The sequence below is a fragment of the Toxorhynchites rutilus genome, chromosome 3 (genome assembly GCF_029784135.1).
Source record: "Toxorhynchites rutilus septentrionalis strain SRP chromosome 3, ASM2978413v1, whole genome shotgun sequence".
NCBI classification, from domain to species: domain Eukaryota; kingdom Metazoa; phylum Arthropoda; class Insecta; order Diptera; family Culicidae; genus Toxorhynchites; species Toxorhynchites rutilus.
Genome location: NC_073746.1, coordinates 249291118 through 249313455, shown reverse-complemented (window position 1 = coordinate 249313455; position 22338 = coordinate 249291118). Strand labels below are relative to the sequence as shown.

The 22338-nt window shown below is 40.6% G+C and overlaps 4 protein-coding genes across 4 annotated transcripts; 3 read left to right on the top strand and 1 right to left on the bottom strand.

Annotated features, from left to right (window-relative positions):
• The first annotated feature begins 628 nt into the window (after positions 1 to 628).
• LOC129778627 (uncharacterized) lies at positions 629 to 6831 on the top strand. Its single transcript, XM_055785651.1, has 4 exons — positions 629 to 1549; positions 1611 to 1760; positions 4918 to 6409; positions 6479 to 6831. The coding sequence occupies exons 1-4, from the start codon at positions 866 to 868 to the stop codon at positions 6709 to 6711; spliced, it is 2559 nt and encodes an 852-aa protein (XP_055641626.1). The 5' UTR covers positions 629 to 865; the 3' UTR covers positions 6712 to 6831.
• A 3138-nt stretch (positions 6832 to 9969) lies between these two features.
• On the bottom strand, positions 9970 to 15314 carry LOC129779959 (uncharacterized). The gene is made up of 5 exons (XM_055787768.1): positions 11102 to 15314; positions 10877 to 11045; positions 10675 to 10821; positions 10489 to 10620; positions 9970 to 10432 (listed from the first exon to the last, which is right to left on the bottom strand). Exons 1-5 carry the CDS (start codon positions 11521 to 11523, stop codon positions 9998 to 10000), a joined length of 1305 nt encoding a protein of 434 aa, XP_055643743.1. The 5' UTR covers positions 11524 to 15314; the 3' UTR covers positions 9970 to 9997.
• A 460-nt stretch (positions 15315 to 15774) lies between these two features.
• LOC129774123 (uncharacterized) lies at positions 15775 to 16554 on the top strand. Its single transcript, XM_055777823.1, has one exon. The coding sequence runs from the start codon at positions 15775 to 15777 to the stop codon at positions 16552 to 16554; it is 780 nt and encodes a 259-aa protein (XP_055633798.1).
• Positions 16555 to 16623: 69 nt separating this feature from the next.
• On the top strand, positions 16624 to 21188 carry LOC129774122 (uncharacterized). Its single transcript, XM_055777822.1, has 2 exons — positions 16624 to 18091; positions 18172 to 21188. Exons 1-2 carry the CDS (start codon positions 16624 to 16626, stop codon positions 21186 to 21188), a joined length of 4485 nt encoding a protein of 1494 aa, XP_055633797.1.
• The last annotated feature ends 1150 nt before the right edge of the window (positions 21189 to 22338 follow it).

The window sequence follows — 22338 nt, the reverse complement described above, 5'->3', positions numbered from 1 at the left end:
CGAATTAAATGCAATTTGTTCGTAGTCCTACATTAACAATGCGGTCGAGTTTTGGACACCATCCTCCTTTTTTTTTTTTCTTCGAATAATCACAGCCCAACGTCAAGCTTCCATTCGTGCCCTTAGGTGGAGTACATTTTCTCGTCAAATCTCTTTGGTTGCATCTCGATCCGATCTGCAAATTTCTCGAAGCATTCAATATCACCGTGTGCCCGTATGACCCAAAATAAATACTAAAAAATTGTTCCCGATTCCATTTCAGTATTTCCAGTTGCTGTGCCATGTACGATAATATTTTTTTATTATGTTCAGGGCACGCCGAAATATCTATGATAAGATGATTTGGTATCGTCGTAATTATCTGCTTTGTGTGGAGTATATTAAAAATATATCGAACAACGGAACGTCGGATGAAAATACCACGTCACATTTCCTCCTTTAAATAGCACAACCAGTCATTTTCCTATTTTCAAACCCATCGGAGATTACATTCAGCAGAATTAGACTATCAGCCAAAAGGCTGACATGGATAGTGATTAGATAGTGAATTCGGGTTTCGCACATCATCGTTTACATATTCGAACATCGGGGACATCGATTAGATACTAGGTTGTGGATAGATGAATTTAGCGGGTTCTACAGCCTGATGTACTTGCGTCCTATGCCATGACCACATAAACGTTATACGCGCGGTGTTTATCTAAGAGCGAACATTTAACGCCTTCCTCAATTACTACGCAGTCAGAGAGGCAAACCGTCGACAAATGAAACAATAAAACAGGTACATTGGACATCAGTCGTTAACAGTTCGTTCTTGCATCGCTTCCAATTAAGTCACTCGTGTTTTGTGCAAGGTTAATGTGAAATGGCCGAATTAACAAACGAAATTCCGTCATGGATAACCGGAGAATATTTCGTTGATGTGGCAAGTAAGAAGTTGCAGTTAAGTGAGAACCAATTCAAAATTGTTGAAATTCACGTAAAACCTGCTACCGAAACAGGGGACAACTATGTAGCAAAACTATACAGAGCAACAGTGGATGTCGATTGTGCGAACGGGCTGTCGAAAAAACTATCGTTCGTTTTAAAAGTGCAACCACAATTAAGTGCCGCGGATGAATTCATGCAGATGATGAACGTGTTCCCCAAAGAAACGGAACTATACACGAAATTAATTCCCGGCTTTGAACAATTATATCACGAGAAAGGATCTAGTGTAGCTCTCGCGCCGAAATGTTGGAAACATAGTACCGATCCCACCGAGGCTCTGGTGTTGGATGATTTGGCTGAGGAAAATTTTAAAATGGTCGATAGGTTGAACGGACTTGATCGTGGCCATGCGGAAGTGGTTTTGAAAAGATTAGCCCAGTTTCATGCGGCCTCCGCTGTTTATCACCACCGGCATGGAAACTATAGCGAGATGTTCCGAGAAGGGATCTACGTGGAGCGATCGGAAGCTTTCTTCGAGAAACATGCGGAGTCCCAATCTCAGTCGATCGTGAGTGCAATGCGAACCTGGCCAAACGGTGACTTTTATGCTGATTTGATGGTATATCCATGCTTGCGTTTAGTTGAATAGATGTTAACATGGATCTGTTTCGTATTGATAGGAAGACTTTGGATCGTCAATGTTCGGTGAGTTGGTCAAGGTGTCGCGAGCGAATCCGGAAGGATTTAGCGTGCTGAATCATGGCGATGCCTGGTGCAATAACTTCATGTTTCAATATGGTCCAGAGAATCATATCGAGGAGATAATGCTGGTAAGTTGAGGAAATTGTGGCATATAATTATATGTTAGGAGTGTAAGTGATCGCTGTAAAAATGAATGGCATGCGATACGCTGATAAGGTACATCGAAAATAGACCCCGGGCAGAATCTCGGATACAGATAGGAATTTTCAAATATCATTGTTGTTTCTAGTAAAATGTGAGAAAAATAATCAGTGGCGTAGCGTACGGTGAGCGAGGGTGGCGGTCCGCCCCGGGTGTCACCCTCAGTGGGTTGACGCCCACGATCATGGTTTGTATAGGGGTAGTGGGGGCAAATTGGTCATGGGGGACAAAGTGGTCACCTGCTTGTTTGGTAGTATAACTATTGACTTTAGATGCCGTATTGATAGTCACCTTTTGTTTGAAGAATTTAATGACTTTTGAGCCACCTTGTACTTCAGTAGAGCTGTCGCATGTCAAAATATAAATAAAAACTAAAATTGCTCTCTCGATAGCCATTATGCCGTAGTTCTGTGCGCATGGTATAGTTTATTTAATCTGATATACTGGCCAAATCATCAGTTTCGCCGACTGTTCACATATTCTAGGAGAGGCGAACAGATATTTTGTTTAATCTCAGCGATTAATTAGCATAGAAATTACTTTGATGTTTGGGGGCAAAGTGGTCATAGGTGAATATCAACTTACAATGTTCTGATTACTAAAGCTGATATACCACATCACATTCTGCTCTTGAAGAGGATCCTTTTGTGGCTTTGACCCTGGATAAATATGCCACTCCAACTAAACCAAGCCTCATTATACGGAACGTTATGTGTTTCTTACTACGTTTTTGTATGCATGAGAAAATTTAAATTAAGACTCGAGGAGAATAGGCCAAGCTTATTTTATACATGTACCTACTACAGGTCGGACTCGATTATATACAGACTCGATTATATGTGATTCGATTATATACAATTTTGGACTCGATTATATACAGTGTGAAAAAAAATATTTTTTTTATTGTTCAAATATGACTTATTTCAAGAAAAATGTAACCTTTCAACGTTAAGGTCAAATTAAGGTAGCTATTATAAGTAGAGTTGGGTAAAAATCGCGATTGTTGAAGATTTTGCTTGAATTTTCACCAGGAATTGTTTTTACCGATATTGTAACGAAATTCAGAAAGATAGAAGTTGGGCGTCAAAGAACAAATTGTAGAGTGGTTTCAGAGCTTTAATTTGATTGATAGAAGAATCAAGTTTAATATAAATTTTTGGGATAAAATTAATAATTACGCATTAAAAATAACTAACTTTTAAATTTTTCACTTCCAAAATGTTATTTAAATACACTAATTTAGATGTTCCGCTACTATATCCTGTACTATTTTTTTTCAAATGAAAGCAACAGAATTGGCTTACGCAGCGTACTTTTTAGTGTTGAATCAGTTTCAGGCAACAGAGTCTGAAACGAAAAAAGTTCTATAACTATGTCATTGTTGAAATTCGAACATATGCGTAGAAGGATTTTTTCCATCAAATATGATCATCTATCCTGAGCGATTCGGGATTTTTTTCATATGAGAAAGGTGTTTTCTGACTTTAAGGGGATGAATCAAAAATTAAAATCTTTAATTTTCAATGAACGATAAATATATGCATAAAAAAAACAATAAAAAAATATGTTATTTCGACTCGATCATATACAGAGAAAAGAAATCGGATACTGTATATAATCGAGTCCGCGCTGTATATCAAATGATTTGAACAAATTTGGACGAAAAAAACCCAAAAATCTATCCCATCTAGCTTGATATGTGCAAGTGACCACTTTGCCATCACTAGGTGACCACTTTACCTCCAAGCAAAAAAAAAGTTCGATTTCTCTCCTTTTAGAAATCTCTCCATTAGAAATAATGATGAAAAGTGTACTATTTTGAATTTTTATAGTAAAAGCCGTTTGCTGTCATGAACAACAATGAGTTGAACAATAATATTCTTCGAGAAACGGAAATTGAAGCGGTATGTGGAAGCTGGAGCCGTGGCCGAGTGATTAGCGTCTCACATTATCATGCCGGGTGTTCGGGTTTGATTCCCGTTCTGGCCGGAGAATTTTTCGTCAGAGAAATTTCTTTCGACTTGCACTGTGGTCATGCGTATTCTAGAGTTTGCCCCTCGGAATACATTGAAGGCGTGTTATTTGACTTAAGAAATCTCAACTGAGTATTAATAAATGACGCTAGTTGATGCATACGTTGAGACGGCAAAAGTTCCACAGGGAACGAGGGAACGTTAACGTCATTCAAGAAGAAGAAGAAGAAGAAGAAGAAGAAGAAGAAGAAGAAGAAGAAGAAGAAGAAGAAGAAGAAGAAGAAGAAGAGGAAGCTGGAAATGGGTGAACGAATAAATTTGGTGTAGTGTTTAATCTACTTAGCCACATCCCAACAAACAATATTTAGCTGTTATTAAACTAGTCAGTTGAATAATGGTCGAACAGTAGTATTGAGTGCTTAATGAATGCTGGACTATATGTTGTATAAAAGCTAATTCAGATCAGAGTAAAGCTTTGTTCAACCATTTATAATTAGTTATATAATACGCCAGTGAAACATTTTGAGGGTGCTTTATTTATAAATGAAACTTTTATATTACTTTTCAAAAACATATGTTAGTTTTTAGTGAAATAATGAAATATATGTAAACGTTAATTCCTCTTCACCGCAGACCCCTTCACTTCACATTATCGAATGTGGTATTCCTATTTTCACGGTTGTGAGCCATTTTGACTCATAGAATGGTTCAACAATTAATCGCATAACATGAAATTCATTGGTTCTATCAGGCTTTGGCAAGTTTTGAACAATAAAGAATGGACGGTTAGAGAATCACTATTGTGGGCCTTTGTAGCAATTTTATTTGCTAGAGGAGCTTTCATTCAGAAGTGTTCATATTGTGGTCTGCGATGTGGGATCCGGTTTTTTTTTAAATCAAGCCTAATAAATAAATTTTATTGCTAAGCACAAAACATAAAAATATAATAAAAATATAAAAATGTCGGCCCTGGGTGTCACCCGGTCACGCTACGCCACTGAAACTAATAAAAGTGTTTTTTAAAATAAATAATAAAAATATCAATCAATATAGCAGAGATTTACGATTGTCACAGATATATTAACGGCACCTCTGCAAACATTCATTTCAGGTCGACTTCCAGATGTGCATTTGGACATCGCCAGCTATCGATTTGCTGTATTTCTTGTTGACGTCAGTGAATTTTGCCATTCGATTACCTCAGCTGGATGACATGATACACTTCTATCATCAAAATCTTGTAGAATACTTAGGGGTGCTTGAGTTCCCCCAGAAACCACCTACACTTAAGGAACTTCATCTGGATTTGATTAACCGCATGTTATACGGTTTCTCGTCCTCCCTAACAGTGCTGCCAATTTGTTTGATGGAGAAAACACAAGTCGCTTCGTTGGACACTCTGTTGAGCGAAGATGAAGCTGGTAGGGCCTTCCGAAAAAAGATGTATTGTAACCCAGCGTTCGTTGAGCAGATGACTCAACTAATGCCATTTTTCTACGACCGGGGAGTATTCGATTTGCGTAACAGCGGATACCAAACCCCGAGTGGGGTCACGAGCAAGTCTTTGAAACTGCCAAGTTTCATGAGGAAGGATTTTTTCAATGATGTCGTTGAAAAAAAGCTTCAACTAGAGAATGTCCAGTACGATATTCAGCGAGTCTGGGTGGAGCTTGCGACGAAAAAAGGTGACAATTATGGATCGACCATGTACCGTGCGAAGATCGATGTGATGAACAAGAACACTAATTCGGTCAGCACGTTTTCTGTGATAGTAAAAACACGTCCAACGGGAGAAGCGGCTAATTTCAGCAATAATTTGGATACATTCACCAAAGAGATCGACATGTACAGGAGAATAATTCCAGAATTTGAGAAGTTGTACAAAGCAAAGGGACTGAATGTTGAAATTGGTCCTCGCTGTTTGAAGATTTGTCAAGGGATACCCAGCGACATTATCGTAATGGATGACTTAACTAGTCTTCGCTATAAACTAGCGAATCGACAGGAAGGATTAGATCAGATGCAGGTTGAGATGGTCTTGGAAAAACTTGCCCAGTTTCATGCTGCTTCAGCAGTACACAGTACAAATACTGGATATTTGAAATTATTATACAAAACAGGTTTGTACAACAAAGATAATCTGGAGGTGATGGAACGACTTCTAAGACCCGCCTACGATGCTTGTTTTGATGCGATTAAGTCTTTCCCATTTGCGAAGGAATACATTACCGATTTGGAAAAGATACAACCAGTCGCGTTCACCAGAGTGTTTGAAACGTTGTTAGTTGATCCACATGGATTTAACGTGCTCAATCACGGCGACTTTTGGTGCAACAATATACTCTTTCAGTACGAGGGTGTTGATAAACTGATTGACAGCTCACTTATCGATTTCCAACTCTGTTTCTACGGATCACCTGTACTTGATTTGAACTTTTTCCTCTTCACTTCGGTCAGTGAAGATATTCGACTGTCCAAACTACACTACTTCATTCGTTATTATCACGAGAAACTGATATCCAACTTGGTAGTTCTGGGATATAGACTAGCTCTTCCCACTTTGAAAACGCTGCAGTTTGATTTCTATGACAGATTGGTATACGGTCAGTAATCATTGTTTAGTGCTGTTTCTGGTCAAATGTTACATCGGCATATTATATTTTGCATTCTAGGTGCATCTACAATCTTCGGTTTACTAGCTTTGAGCTGCGTCGATCCGACGGATGATCTTACTATGGAGGCTTTGCAGAAAGATGACGAAGCTGGCCAACGACTGAAAAAACGTCTGTATACCAATGAACGCTACGTCAAAGCATTGGAAAGTTTGTTACCATTTTTCGCTAAAAAAGGAGCTTTCTCGCATGGGGCAGAAGAATGTAGTGCCGTTATTTCGGAAACCAGTTGAAATTTTTGAGTTCTCTAGCAATTTTATGTTCGAAAGCCCAAAGTACGAAATATTTAAAAAATAATCCATCTGTAGGAAAACAAATACAAAACTTCTTTCAAATTCAAATACACATCTCCAACTTGTCATTATATTTTATATTGATTAACAAGTCTTTTTAGTATCGCCTCAAACATCTTAACATATTAAAGAACGCAAAAAAAAACTGTAAGACATACCTCTGGGATCGCACGTTTTGGAGCAAACTTGTACTCTTTATTTCTTCGGTTTTCAAGAATGAGATCGTTTCCTTCAGTGTGGATGAGACGAAGACGAGCCATCGGTAGGCCTTGTTAGATTCTTGGCAGACCAAGGATTAAAACTATCAAGTGCAGAAAACATAAGATTTCGAGATCGCATTTTGGTGGAAGTTTATGGTGACCATGCTCCAACTCAGCGAACGTGTCAGACGTGGTTTGCACGGTTAAAAAGTGGTAATTTTGACTAGAAGACGAAGAACGTTTCGGACCGCCAAAAGAGTTTTAAGACGATGAAAGTGGGACCATTACGACAATCCTAAACGTCGGGCAACGTATGGATACCCCGGCTATGCATCAAAATAGACGGCCGCACGGAATATTCACGGCCAGAAGGTTATGCTGTCTCTTTGGTGGGACTGGAGTAATACCCAGCGCATCCTCCAGGTTAAGTCAAGTTTTGTATTATTGAGATTTTAAATTTTTATTAGTTCATTCGTCTCTAGCCTTGAGAAAGGCCCTTGGAAAACTTTAATTTACTCCTGCACTACACCTCCACCCTCATTGCCTTGAGAAAGGCACTCGATCCCTCGCCGTCCATCTCGTCCAGCAACGATGTAGTCCAGTCGGTGTCTACACAAAGAATGATGTTTTGAAGGCACCCTCCAAAGCCCTAGATGCTTTTTTATACCTTCTACCATTGCACCAATATGTGCAACTTGAAGCGAAATGCTCTTAGGCTGAAACGTATAAAACATTTTCTAGACGGAGATCTGATAGGACATTTACAAATTCTGAAAGATTTTCAACTGAACACGAATGGGAAGAAGGTGGTCCCCAAACTCGCCCAGGATCACTCGTGTTTTATACCGATGAATCTAAAATTGGTAAATCTACGGGAGCTGGGATTACTGGACCAGGAATCGACATGTCAATTTCAATAAGACAGTGGCTTACAGTTTTTCAAGCAAGAATACAAGCTATTCTAACATGTACAAATATTTGTTTGGCTAGAAAATACAGGTATGCCAATATCTGCATCTTCTCAGATAGCCTGGGAAGAATGGAATGATATAATCGAGTCGGTAGAGGGAGATAACGACTAAACGCCCGACTGACTGTTCAGCCGTTTTGGCGCAGAAACTGCGTGAAAAGCCAAAAGTCATTTACCGACTGACTATAGTTATAGTCAGTCGGTTAGTCAGCCGACTATCCTCAGTTGACTATGACTATGCCCTGCTTAATGCAATAAAAGGATATACATGTAAGTCAAAGTTAGCTTAAAACAACTAGCTGCTACTAACGAAGGTAATCTGTGCTGGGTGTCTGGTCACTGCAGTATGAAAGGTAATGAAAAAGCCGATCTCATAGCAAGATTAGGATCTTCAACTATATTCGTCGGACCTGACCCATTTTGTAGATTATCTACATCATGTATGAAATCTGAGCTCAAAACCTGGGGAATATCAATGATTGAAGCCAACTGGAGGGCTCTATCAACACGAAGACAGAACAAATTATTCATTACACCTTGTAACAGAATAACACGCAACCTACTCAGCTTGAATAAGGCAGATTTGAATACATTAACCGGTCTTTTGACCGGAAACTGTCCGAGCAGGTATCACCTTAGAAAAAACGGAAAACTAGCAAATGATAACTGTCGTTTCTGTAATTTCGGAGCTGAAACTTCGGAGCATTTACTGTGTCAATGCAGTACACTTATTCAACGAAGACTGCGGATTCTTGGAAAGGACATCCTTATGCCTAACAAAATTTGGTCTGCAATGTGGGGGATATGTTCCAAGGGCGACTATCACTTATTTCCTGAGTGATGGAACGAACTGACACTGCATAGATCAAACTAATGGTCGCAGTGGTACAATGCACCTACAGAAGAAGAACTTAATACTTTGGAATTATTCTAACAAGTTTTCTTTCGTTTCTGTAAATGTGTCGGTTTCAATATGACAGCTAATTGGGTGTCAGAATGGGTGACACCCATTTTCCGCGGTTTTAGATCTTCACGATGATATTCAAAAGATGGTCAATTGCCGATTGTCCATTGACGCTAACATATTTTTGAAATTAAATGTAAAATGAAAAAGATATGTCAAATCGAAAGAATGCATGCATCCACACATCTAAAACATCAACCATACAATTTCAACTCGCACACTTGATAAAATAGAAGAAAAAAAATGAAAAAGCTTGGATTCAACTTCCTAACCCGATTCGCGATCGCTTCTAACAGAATCGGCTGATTCAGTGGTAGCTTGCACAGTGTAAACTCCGCATAACTCCATGTGAATAACTGATTTTACAGTCAAAGCGATACCCAAAAGAAGAAACGATGAAGCCCCCATTTGCTTCCAATTTTCGAACCGATTAGCTACCGTTCGAATCACCCACATCAAGTACCCGAAGAAGGTCCTTCCTGTTTTTTCATCCAGCGCCAGTGGTATATGGGGAGATATAAAGTACGAAGTGCCTACCGGAGTTGCATTGAGAAGTACGAAAACGTTTGTTGTGAGCCGATGCAAATGGTGACGAAGCCGGGATTTGTGACTAAGAAGGTGTTTATTTTGTTGAATTGACAGGGAATCGTCTACTATGAACTGATATACAATAATCGGAGGTTTTGTAATTTGACTTTTTTGTGTTTCATCTAAAGGATTGCCTTGAGTTAAACAAGGTTTTCAGATGGGTGGATCGATATATTGAAATTGCTGTCCGGCTTGAAGCCGATAGCTTCACAGCAAGTGGGATTGCATGACAAATTTTTCTCTAAATTTATTTTTTGCCTTGTTGAACTCGAAGTGGAATTATGTGAATTTTGAGACTTATTCACTCACACATTGTGTTCTAACTAATCTGTTATAGTGTATTCTAGCGTAGTTTCCAAGAACATAGTATTAAAACAAAGGTAAGCATAGTAAAGAAAATAAGTAAGCCTTTTCAAAATAATGCGATTAAACTCAATGGAATAGTTTAATATGAAAATGAAAATATAGTTTATCAATTAGTTGACTATTTATTTTCTTGAGCGGTCATTCGATACAGCACAGGTTAGCGTTATATTTTAAAAATTCCCGTTCCCACAGAAAAAGCAACAGTGGTTTTATCATATCAACAAACAGTGCGTTTCCGTACACTTGTTGTCTATACTCTTCCCCCTTGTGACCCTCAGAAAAAAATTGTTTCACGTCCAACTCCTTATCCGTTACCGCAAGTGCCAATGCCAGATCATCCATTGTCCAAACAATGGCTAAAATTCCGTAAGTTTTTAAAGTTTTCATGAATTCTACCTTTATGGGCACTGTTGTTTGGGCGTTCAACTTGCTGAGTCCATCAACAAAATGGTTATAATAAAAGTCGATCAGATAATCGAAGCTTTCCGTACGCACAACAACGGAAACTGAGTTGATTATGAAGTACAGCAAATCGAAACAAGATGATCCCAAAAATGCTGTTTGATAATCGAGCTGAAAAAATAGATAGATTCAAAACATTTGCTTTAGAGTAAGAGCTCAACACATACCAACATGATATCATTTTCATTGAATAGTAGATTATTCACCCAAATATCACCATGGTTCAGTACTATGAGCTCTCCATCGTTTGAATTTAAAATATTGCATACAGATGAGTAAAGTTTTCCTCTGTATGGTTTCTGCGAAGTCCAAAGTTCCATGAATCAACTCATATTATAATTCACCTGACTTACAAGTGCCTTTAAAATGTATTCTGGAATTTGCAACTCTTCTAATGCTTGCAGGTATGAATCGAATGATAGAGCATAGCGCGTCTCGATTCGCTCAATCAAGTCTGCGGAAAACGTTCCATGTTTGAGGCTATCTGGATAGGGTCCATTCTAAATCGAATAGTGATACATTTTTAAAATTGAATAAATCAAATTCCTAACTAACCTGCTCAAAGTACACAACCGATGCCGCATGAAATTTTGCCATCTTCTCCAAGACCTGTTCACATTCCTTCAAATTCAGTCCATGCCTGCAATCTCTCATGCGATAGTCTGATGTTTTCAAATCCTCCATCACGAGAACAGTATTCTGTGAATCGTCAACCTTGAACATCCTGCATGTTATAAAACCTTTTCATCAAACGAAACCTCACGATTTAATAACATTCACCTCGGTCCAAATTTTACACCTTCACTCTCCCACAGCCGTTCGAATGCGGGAAGAAATTTTGAATAAACTTCGATCTCCCTTATGAAGGCCATCAACTCACCCTCTGCCTCATCTTTGGAATCGTTTTTCGATCTCTCCTTAACGACATAGGATAACGCTTTGCGTTCACCGGTTCCGGATAGTTTAACCTTCAGCAAAACTTGATGAATTACTGACATGAAACCGGCATCTTTCAGCGCTGCATCCGATACATCGAGAGCCACAATTTCGAATCCACCGGGATGAAGACCTAAATCCTTTGCGACAATATCTTGGAAAAAAGTTGCATTCTTCCAAGTAGAACGCAACACTATTTCACCACCTTCCGTCATAGCTACAGCGCCTTGAGTTTGTCTGGTTTTGTCAGGGTTTTGCCATTCCATTCGCAAACGTTAGATAATAATCACCAACATAAATATGGGGTGGTTCTATGAAAATTTGTGATAATATTGCAACTTGCAAATTCAACCTCTTGAATAAAAAATACGACATTTTGGATGTTTTATTCAAATTTTGACTTTGACGATAAGTTTATTCTATTTTTAAAGAGGGTATATATTAGGTGTGGGAAAAATGTGACGTGTTTTCAATAGTTGATTTCACTTACGAGTGTAAGGGAAATAGCACTATTCATCACATCTACGGCACACTTGAACAGTTTGAACATGCTATAGCATCGGAGTTTAACGATCATTTCGCGAATAGTGTTTCATTGATCAATCAGTCCATTAAACTGGTCAATGAAACTGATGAAATAAAACAGTTCACCCAATTGCTTTTAATGAATTAAGAACTTTTTTTTCTTAAAAAAACGGCTGGAGTGGATAATGTTAATGCTAGAAGTAAATATTTAAGATTGCTTTCATGTCATCGATTACATCTTGCTGGACCTTATTGAGCAATTCCAAAAGAAATCGACAAATGACAAAACATGAGTATTTTTGATTCGAATGAAAGTTTGTATTCCGTTTGGGTTGAAGGAAATATGAGTTTTCCACAGCAATTGGGATTTTTTTTACTGAAGTAACTTTTGAAAAGGGCGTATCGATTTTAGTAGGAGAAATCTTTGATAATTTATATCTGCTTATTTCGACTTAAATGCCCCTCCTGGACTATTGTGCAATGGCATGATACGAGTTTTACGATTTTGTGATACCAATCTGTATTATTCATTGCAGCTAATGATTCATATCAGGGCGTGTTGTATTGAAATAAAGATTTGCATTTTTTAAGTAGATAGTTGAAGTTTAATGAAATTCAATATAAGTAAAACTAAATATATGGTAATCTCGCGAAATCGTTCAAATGAAAACGATGAAACAATGAAATGATGATGAAACTTTTGATCGCGCTCGGGTGATTAATTATCTTGATAATGTTATCAAGAAAATTCTCAAGAAGTATAGAATCTCATGCCGATTGAAAAACGATTTAACTATTTGCAACAAAATACATCTGTACAAATCAATCATCTCTCCTCATTAAGCTTTTGCTCTTCCATTTTATTTTTAGCCAATAATACACAAAATATCATGACTACAGCGCTTGCAAAACAAAATAATGCGATTGATACTAAAATAAGTTTGTGTGGGTTGTGTCACATTTACCCGAATTTCATTCACCCGAAACACGTTCACTTGACATTTTTTACCTGAAGCACATTTACTCGAATGTGACAAATATCCGAATGCGACATTTACCCGAATGGACAGTGACCGGAATGCGGCAAATACTCGAATGCGACAAATATCCGAATGCGACAAATACCCGAATGCGACATTTACCCGAATAAAAAAATAAAAAAAAAACCACAAATCTGGTTATGTGTTTTGTCGAGTCTCCTGATAATAAATGAGATTTAATCAATACAACATGAGAGAGCAACAAAAATACGCAGTAAAATGAAAAAGTGTAATGAGTTAATTTGAAAATGATGTACCTAACATGCAAATTAAGCAGGTATTTTAAAATTAAAAATGTATAGCATAAACGTCTTAGAAATGTGAAAATAATTGGCAGAAGGAAAAAAATATGGTACTTAGATATTAACACCACCGCAGCGTAATTTTTACTATAAATTTTGTTTTTTCGTAATGAAAATTATTCTGAGCCCAATTTAATGGCGACGAAGTCTCCAACTAATGAGTCGGCCGCCGATCCGCCGCCGGAAGCGGCAGCCTCTCACCGGCAAACCTGTGTTCCACCGATTGCCCAATTAATTTTAAACATAGGAGACGATCCTTTAGTTAAGTCTGACCGTTGGCGATCGTCAGACGGCATACGTTTGTCTGGTGTATTACGTTTGCCCAGTTAATGTTTGCTTTGAAATATATCATTCATATTTCAATGCAAAAATCAATAAAGGAGCTCCTCTTTCGTGTTGTGTTCAACGGATTTTAATTTATTATTGGAACAATTACCAAAATTTCAACCTTTTCTTAAATATTTATTTCTTTCTCATTTGGTATTATTTACCATTCGGGTAAATGTTGTATCTAGATAAAAGGTATTGGAGTGACCTTGTTTCTCGTTAATATTCTAGAACCTCGCTATGTTATAATATTTTTATTTCTGTCCACCCAGTGGCGTAGTGTGACCGGGTGATACCCGGGGCAGTTGTTTTAGGTGTCACCCCTTAAATCAAACCTTTTTACCAAGTCTTTGCTTAGGTTTTCAATGGAAATCAAATTTATCGAACCCAGAAACTTATTTATTCTAATATTAGATGAAAGAAACAAAAAAATCATAATACCTTCACGCGCCTCGACTTAACAGCAAATTTTCTGAACAAAAAACCAATATCAATAGGCATTAGCACATTCACTTTTAATTGACTATAGAGCCTATTCATTTACCACGTTGAGTCTAGCGTCGGTCTATGGGAACTGACACTGACTTTTCCGTTTGATTCACGCCGGTCTCATTGATCGGACAATAAGAAAATGATGTTAAGAAAAGTCCTCTATTGTTATGTCAGACCTATCGGACTTTTGTTAGCCAGGCGGAGAATTTCTCGTCGGACCTCTAGCTCGGTCGGAGCTCAAGTCGGAATGTGGAGCATGTCTAACCAACCGTGAACTGCAGACAATTTTTAATCAATTTCAACTTTGAAGAGCCTCTTTCAGGAGATATAATAAAAATGCAAACGGTTAAACGGTTTCAAACTAACTTCAAAATTTGGAAGCGTCCCTTGGAAGCCCACAATTCCCACTCTACACTTGACAAAACAATTAGAGAAACAGAGTGCGAAGCCTAAATTTTTGGGTCGCTTTTGAAATGTTGTAACTTCATAAAAATCCGAAGCATGGAGATGGGATCATTTTCAAACTTAAACTTCATAGTTTAGGAATGAAAGTTGTGAATGGTTCATTTCGAGGGTACGCTTAGCATTTTGTATTTCTGGTATAATTTGCGATTAAGAGTTCCTCTAATTAACTTCAAACTTAAGCCGTTTTTCAGTATGAAACGTTCACTGTATTGAAAGGTCATACAGGAACCTTATAGGCTTTCAAATGAAAGTTGGTTGATAGGGTTGAATAAATTCGCTATTGATTTAGCTGGCAAAAAATTGTGTTAGTGTACAAATTCTTTAAAAACGGAAAGAAAATGTTTAGTAATTTCTTCCCGATATACGAGGGTCGTTCAAAAAATAAGTTTCAGTGCCTTAGAAATCGCGGAAAAATAAAGTTAGGACAAAAAACCAGGTGATTTTCGTAATCATCGTTTTATTTTATTTTTTCTCTACATAATCGCCATAACGTTCGAAGCATTTTTCATAGCGTGGCACGATTTTCTCTATTCCGAACGCGAAGTGCGTAGCGTCCAACTTTTTGAAGTACGATGTAACTGAGTCACGAATTTCTTCAATGTTGTCGAATCGTTGACCGCCGAACGCCTGTTTCATCACCACGAATAAATGATAGTCGCTAGGGACGAGGTCTGGGGAGTAAGGAGGATGCTCGAACACAGTCCATTTGAATTTTTTTCCAATTGCTCTTGAGTTACGCGAGCGGAATGGGGCCGCGCATTATCGTGGATGAGGAACACTCCTTTCGTCAATAAACCTGATCTTTTGTTCTTAATCGCGGTTCTTAATCGGTCCAAAACTTCACAATAGTACGGTGATGAAACAGGCGTTCAGGGGTCAACGATTCGATAACACTGAAGAAATTCGTGACGCAGTTACATTGTACTTCAAAAAGTTGGACGCTACGCACTTCGCGCTCGGAATAGAAAAACTCGTTCCAAGCTATGAAAAATGCCTCGAACGTTACGGTGATTATGTAGAAAAATAGAAAAGGAAACGTAGATTACCTTGTTAAACGGTTTTTTTGTCCTAACTTTATTTTTCAGATTTCTGAGGCACTGAAACTTATTTTTTGAACGACGCTCGTATATATATATATATATATATATATATGTAAATCAGATTCCCAGAGATTCCCAGAGAACTCCTTCAACTTTATTTCCGGCAGACGAACACTCGACGAAATCGGAATAGCGGACGAAATTGGTTGAACAGGAGCAGGGGGTGGTACGGGTGGTTGCACAGGAATTTTACTTTGCAACGATGTCTTTAATTCGTAGTATAAGGTACGTGAAATTTTGTTCCATTGAATAAAGAGTTGCTCATAATGACGCCACCAAAGCAAAAGGCGACGAAACAAACAAAATTAAAAATATTGCACCGTCGGCGGACAAATATTTTTGGTTCCGCGCATTTTATAAAATCATTTGACGACGATTTTGATTCGACTAAACTCGCACAAGTGCCCATTCGCATTCAACGTCTTGATGCGTTATGGCGAGAATTTGAAGAAACTCAAGAAGAAATTGAGCTTCTTGAAGATGGAGAGGAAGATTTTGCTGAAGAGAGACAAGAATTTCAAGCCTTGTACTACGAATTAAAGACATCGTTGCAAAGTAAAATTCCTGTGCAACCACCCGTACCACCCCCTGCTCCTGTTCAACCAATTTCGTCCGCTATTCCGATTTCGTCGAGTGTTCGTCTGCCGGAAATAAAGTTGAAGGAGTTCTCTGGGAATCTCGACGATTGGGTTTCTTTTCGCGATTTGTATGTCTCGCTAATTCATACGAGCATACAACTTACAGCAGTTCAGAAAATGCATTATTTGCGAGCTACACTTTCTGGCGAAGCAGCGCGAATCATTTCCTCGCTCGAGATTTCTGCTAATAACTATCTCGTAGCGTGGAAGCTATTGAAGGAACGTTTCGAAAATCCTAATTTATTAGTAAAGCGGCATGTTTCTGCCCTACTCATGATTTCTTCTATGAAAAAAGAGTCTGCACAGGGACTAGCAGATCTTGCTGACGAATTCGATCGTCACGTACAGCTGCTGGATAAGCTCGAAGATTATGAGAACCACTGGAACGCCTTTTTGGTCGAACGATAGAGCCAATGTCTCGATGCTGTTTCACTCCGTGAGTGGGAGACACATGTTTCTGAGAACAACAGATATCCAATGTACCAAGAGTTGCTCGAGTTTATCCATAGAAGATCGCGAATTGTGCAAACCCTTAAGCTCTCCCAATCAGCAACCACCCAATCCGAGATCAAGCATCTCAAGTCACGATCCGTCGTTGCGCATGTTGTTTCCGATAACGTGCCACTGTGTGTCAGCTGTAAGCAGGCCCATTTCCTGTTCCAGTGCGAGCAATTCAGAACGCTCTCTCCTCAACAACGCTTTGAAGTCGTGAAGAGGCACGGGTTATGCATTAACTGTCTCAAGGGAAAACATCATGCAAAGAACTGTTCCAGCGGGGCCTGCAAGAACTGCTCAAAGAAACATCATTCGTTGTTACACCTGCCACCTCTCTCGTCGGCTTCTGGTTCACAACCAGCGGCAACAGTCAAGCAGCCATCATGGACGAGCAAGTCCACTGTAACATCCACTTCGCAGACGTGCCAAATGTCGCACTTCGTTCCAGATTTTATCGAAAGCTCTCCGTCGGAAGAGCTCGTTGTTGCTTCACCACCTGGCACATCGGGTCTTTCGCAGTCGTCGCGCGGTCAAACTTTTCCCAAATCGTCGGTTTCGCGGGGGGATTTCATTCCTCCACCCACTGCCTGTCAGAGTGCAGAATTATTTACCCAACCTCGACAGTCAACAGTCATTTTGTCCACGGCGGTGATCAAGGTGAAGGATGCTGATAACAACTACGTTCTTACCAGAGCTCTTTTGGATAGCGGTTCACAACCAAGTTTCATTTCGGAAGCGCTATGCCAAAGGCTTCGTTTGCCGCGGACAAAGCTGAATTCGCCAGTCAGTGGGATCGGACAATCCGTTGTCAACGTTCGCTACGCTGTGTCGCTATCGCTCGCATCTCGTTTTGAAAATTTCTCCACTCAACTAGATTGTCTAGTATTGCCGAAACTAACTGTCTCGCTGCCAAGTCACCACATTGATGTCTCTCGCTGGAGAATCCCAAGGAATCTTCCACTCGCTGATCCACAATTCAACATTAGTCAAGGTGTGGACATGATTATCGGAGCCGGACTATTTTTCGAGCTTCTCGAAAACCAGCAACTCTTTCTTGCTGCTGGTTATCCAACACTGCAGAAAACGGTTCTAGGCTACATAGTTTGTGGAAAACTGGAGCAGCCCAAGACAAACGCCACTGGAACACAATCCTGTCACATCTGTGTCGAAGATAGCCTTGATACACAGCTTCAGCGATTTTGGGAAATCGAAAACTTCGATGATGGTAAGGCTCTCACTCCGGACGAAAAGAAGAATACTTCTAATCCACCGTTGTCCGCGATAATACGGGTCGTTACGTCGTTCGTCTACCGCTCAGGAAAGACAAAGTGTTGCTTCTTGGAGATTCCTACCCCGCCGCATTACGGAGATTCCAGCAGATGGAGAAAAGGTTCCTCGCCGATGAAAAACTCCGTCAAGACTATTCGGAGTTCATGGAGCAGTATGAGAGGTTGGGTCATATGGAGTTGAGTACCGTCGCGTCTTCTGGCCCACAGTATTTTCTTCCCCACCATGCTATTCATCGACCAGAGAGTACAACCACCAAGATACGTGTGGTATTCGACGGTTCGTGTCGTGGAGCTACCTCGCTTTCGTTGAATGATGCACTCTACGTCGGGCCAACGGTTCAGCCAGCTCTCTTTACCATCGTCGTGAACTTTCGTCTACCGCTATTCGCCATAACCGCTGATGCGGAAAAAATGTTTCGACAGATTTGGGTCCACCTAGATGATCGGAAATTTCAACAAGTTCTTTGGCGTAAAAAACCGTCGGAGCCAATCCGCAAGTACCAGTTGAAAACCGTCACTTACGGCCTTGCAAGTTCGCCGTTTCATGCTGCTCACATCCTAAACCAGCTAGCTATCGATGAAGGACATCGCTTTCCACTGGCCGTACCAGTTTTGCTAAAGGGTACTTACGTAGACGACGTTATCTCCGGACACGACGATCACGACACGATGACGGAAACATGCAAGCAGCTGATGGAGATGATGAAGTCCGCTGGTTTCGTCCTTCGCAAGTGGGCTTCAAACCACAAGACGGTTCTCAGCAGCGTCCCAGAAGCCTTATGGGAAACGTCCACGGAACTTGAGCTCGATCGTTCGCAAGCCGTCAAAACATTGGGGCTGTTATGGTTCCCCCTGCGGGATGTCTTTAAATTCAAGGTCCCTGAGCTCCCAGACCTAGAGGTGGTTACCAAGCGTATTGTCGTTTCCGAGATGTCTCAGCTCTTCGACCCTCTTGGTTTACTCGGACCAGTAGTCGTGAACGCAAAAATGTTCATTCAAACTCTTTGGGCAGCGAATATGTCATGGGATTCTGAGCTTGCAGAAGAACCAGCAACATGGTGGAAAAGGTATCGTGCGGACATTAAGAAGCTCAACTCGCTGCAAGTTCCAAGAAGGGTAGTATGCAACACCAAACGTCAGTACTCACTCCACTGCTTTTGCGATGCTTCGCAGAAGGGTTACGGATGCTGCGTCTACATCGTATCAAAGGACAAGTTGGGCCAGCTCCATTCACATTTACTAACGTCGAAATCTCGTGTCGCTCCTCTTCGTGGACAATCAATTCCGCGCTTAGAGCTATGTGCAGCTCTCCTCGGGAGTCAACTGGTACATAACCTCTTGACTAACACCGACATCACTGGACCAGTCACGTTTTGGACTGACTCTACAGTCGCACTTCACTGGATCAAATCCAGATCGAATTCCTGGAATGTTTTTGTATCAAATCGGGTCGCAGAGATTCAACGATTAACAAAGGATTCACAGTGGATGCATGTACCGACTGATCTGAATCCTGCCGACCATATCTCCCGAGGAGTGCTTGCGAGCCAGATCATCAACGACAGTCTGTGGTGGCATGGTCCACAGTATCTAACCTCCCCCGTCGAGCTTTGGCCAAAGTGTGTGGTTTCAATACCGATCAAGTCGGACTTGGAGGAGGAGATGCGCCCGTTGGTTTCCCTCCACCTACTGCAAGACAAAACAACTATCTTCAGCGAGTTCTCAGAGTTAGCCAAGCTGACACGCTTCGTCGCCTACTGCTTCCGCTTTCGAAACAACTGCAAGCTTCCGAAAACCCAACGCGTGTTGTCCCCGCTGTCACCCGAGGAATTTGACTACGCACTGAAGGCGTTGATTCGCCTTGCTCAGCACCAGGAATTCCCAACGGAAGTTCATTCCTACCGTCAAAAGCAGTCCGAGAACGCTGCCAGGCTCGCACCAAAATCACCGCTGAAAAACCTCAATATATTCATGGATGAATTTGGACTCCTTCGGATTGATGGAAGGCTGAAAAACTTAAACGCACCATTTGATACTCGTCATCCGATTCTGCTTCCAGCAAGGCACACCTTGAGCTTTCTCATTGCCAAGTCCATTCACCTACAGACACTTCACGGTGGACCGTCGCTGTTGCTCGCTACAGTCCGTCAACGATTCTGGCCGCTCCGGGGTCGAGACTTGGCTCGTAAGGTTGTCCGACAATGCATCACCTGTTTTCGGTGCAATCCTACAACATCCAACCAAATTATGGCACCTTTACCATCAGTTCGCCTCAGGCCAGCTAGAGCTTTTACGTACTCCGGGATGGATTACTGTGGGCCATTCCTCGTTCGTCCGCTAATTGGGAAAGGTTCGTCGGTTAAGGTATATATCGCGTTGTTCGTCTGTATGGTGGTGAAGGCCGTGCATCTTGAGGTCGTCGCCGACCTGTCGTCCGCCGCGTGCATAAACGCCGTCAAACGTTTCATTGCCAAGCGCGGTCGGGTTCTTGAGTTGCATTGTGACAATGCGACCGCTTTCGTCGGTGCGGATCGTGAACTACGGATACTACGAAAGGAGTACCTGCAGCAATTTCAGTCGACGAAATGGGGAAACTACTGTGCAGGAAATGGCATCACCTTCCGTTTCATTCCTGCACGCTCTCCGCATTTCGGTGGCATATGGGAAGCAGGAGTGAAATCGTTTAAGTATCATTTTCGTCGCATCATGGGACAAAAGGCTTTCACAATGGATCAGCTCCTAACGGTTGTAGCTCAAGTAGAATCAGTCTTAAACTCCCGTCCACTCGTTCCTATTTCTGATTCTCCTGACGACCTTTCTGCTCTGACCCCAGGGCACTTTCTAATTGGAGAGCCTCTTGTCTCTATACCTGAGCCTGACCTGCTTCCCCAGTCCCCTAATCGCATCACCCGTTTGCAGGACATGCAACGCTCGGTCCAGGATTTGTGGCGTTGCTGGTCTCGGGACTACGTGAGCCAGCTACACCAGCGTAGCAAGTGGAGACGCCCGGCGGTGGACGTTCGCAAGGGTCAACTGGTACTACTGAAGCAAGAGAACTGCCCTCCGCTACAATGGCCTCTCGGACGCATAATCGAAACCATCCCCGGTCCAGACGGTCGAGTCCGAGTAGTGGTAATCAGGACGGCATCAAAGGACTACAAGCGAGCGGTCACGGAGATCGCGGTTCTTCCAATCGACTCCGGCGACGAGGAAGACAGCTCAGCAGCAACGTCAACTGGCGACGTGGTTGTTGGTTGAAACAGACTGTTTCAACGGCGGCCGGCATGTTGAGAACAGCTCCAGATCCTGAAAATAAAAAATGAAAAATTAATTAAACACGAAAAAGAAATCATACTCAAATAACTCACGAATTGTACTTACCTCTATTTACTTACCTTTTATGAAACGCAACCCTCACATAAAACGCAACCATCACATAAAACGCAAACGTCACACAAAAACATCGAACGGAAATGATTACTGTCATAAATAACCTTGGACAATCACCACAAAAGGTTCATTCCAATAAAACCCATCAACGAGTGAAGTGCGCAGTTGAAATTCGTCTTTCTTTTTTTGATCCGAAGTGGAGGAAAGTTTTCGCATAAGTGGTCGGTCGGAGCATACAGTCGGAAAGAAACTTTTTCTATTCACCGAGTCCGCCAGTCAGCAACATTCTCCCGTAACAATATATATAAAAGGTACACCGGGGCAAGTTAAAACGGAAATCATAACTTACCAAGGAATGATAGATTGACGTGATCAAAATATATATAGTAAACATTATCTTATGACAGCCATTACCAGAATATTGGAATGCTTTCACACAATCCGCGCCTTGGTTAACTTTTACTTGTTCCGTGAAATCAAAACAAACATTTTTGCGCGCTGACCCAATCAGTCCAAAAACACAGATTTTTTCAAAAATATCACCAGGTTCGCACGACAGGTAATCAAATAGGGATAATCAAGTGTAGTGGTTTTGAAAACTGAACTGAAAAATCTTTTTACGTATAGCTCTGAGCATTTAAATTCACCACATTCCTTTCCAACCCTGGGGTAAGTTGAAACCAGTAAAAATGGACTATTTTTCAAACATTGTTGCAGATACCGGACGTTTTTTTTTGTCGGTGATTGCTGTATGAATGAATGATGATAAATTAAAAAATAAGAATAATTCATATTTCGTTTCTCATTATGTTCTACATAATTTATGAATACACAGACATGAGACAAGTAAAATTTGTAGCCAATTTTACAACTAGGGATCGTTCAATTTTATACTCATTCTTCTCTACATAACATAACATGTAACATGTAATGGCCATTTTCAAAAAAATGTTTAGATTTACTTGGATTAAAACACGTTCGTGTATAACTATTTATTTCTTTTAAGCCATACAATGTT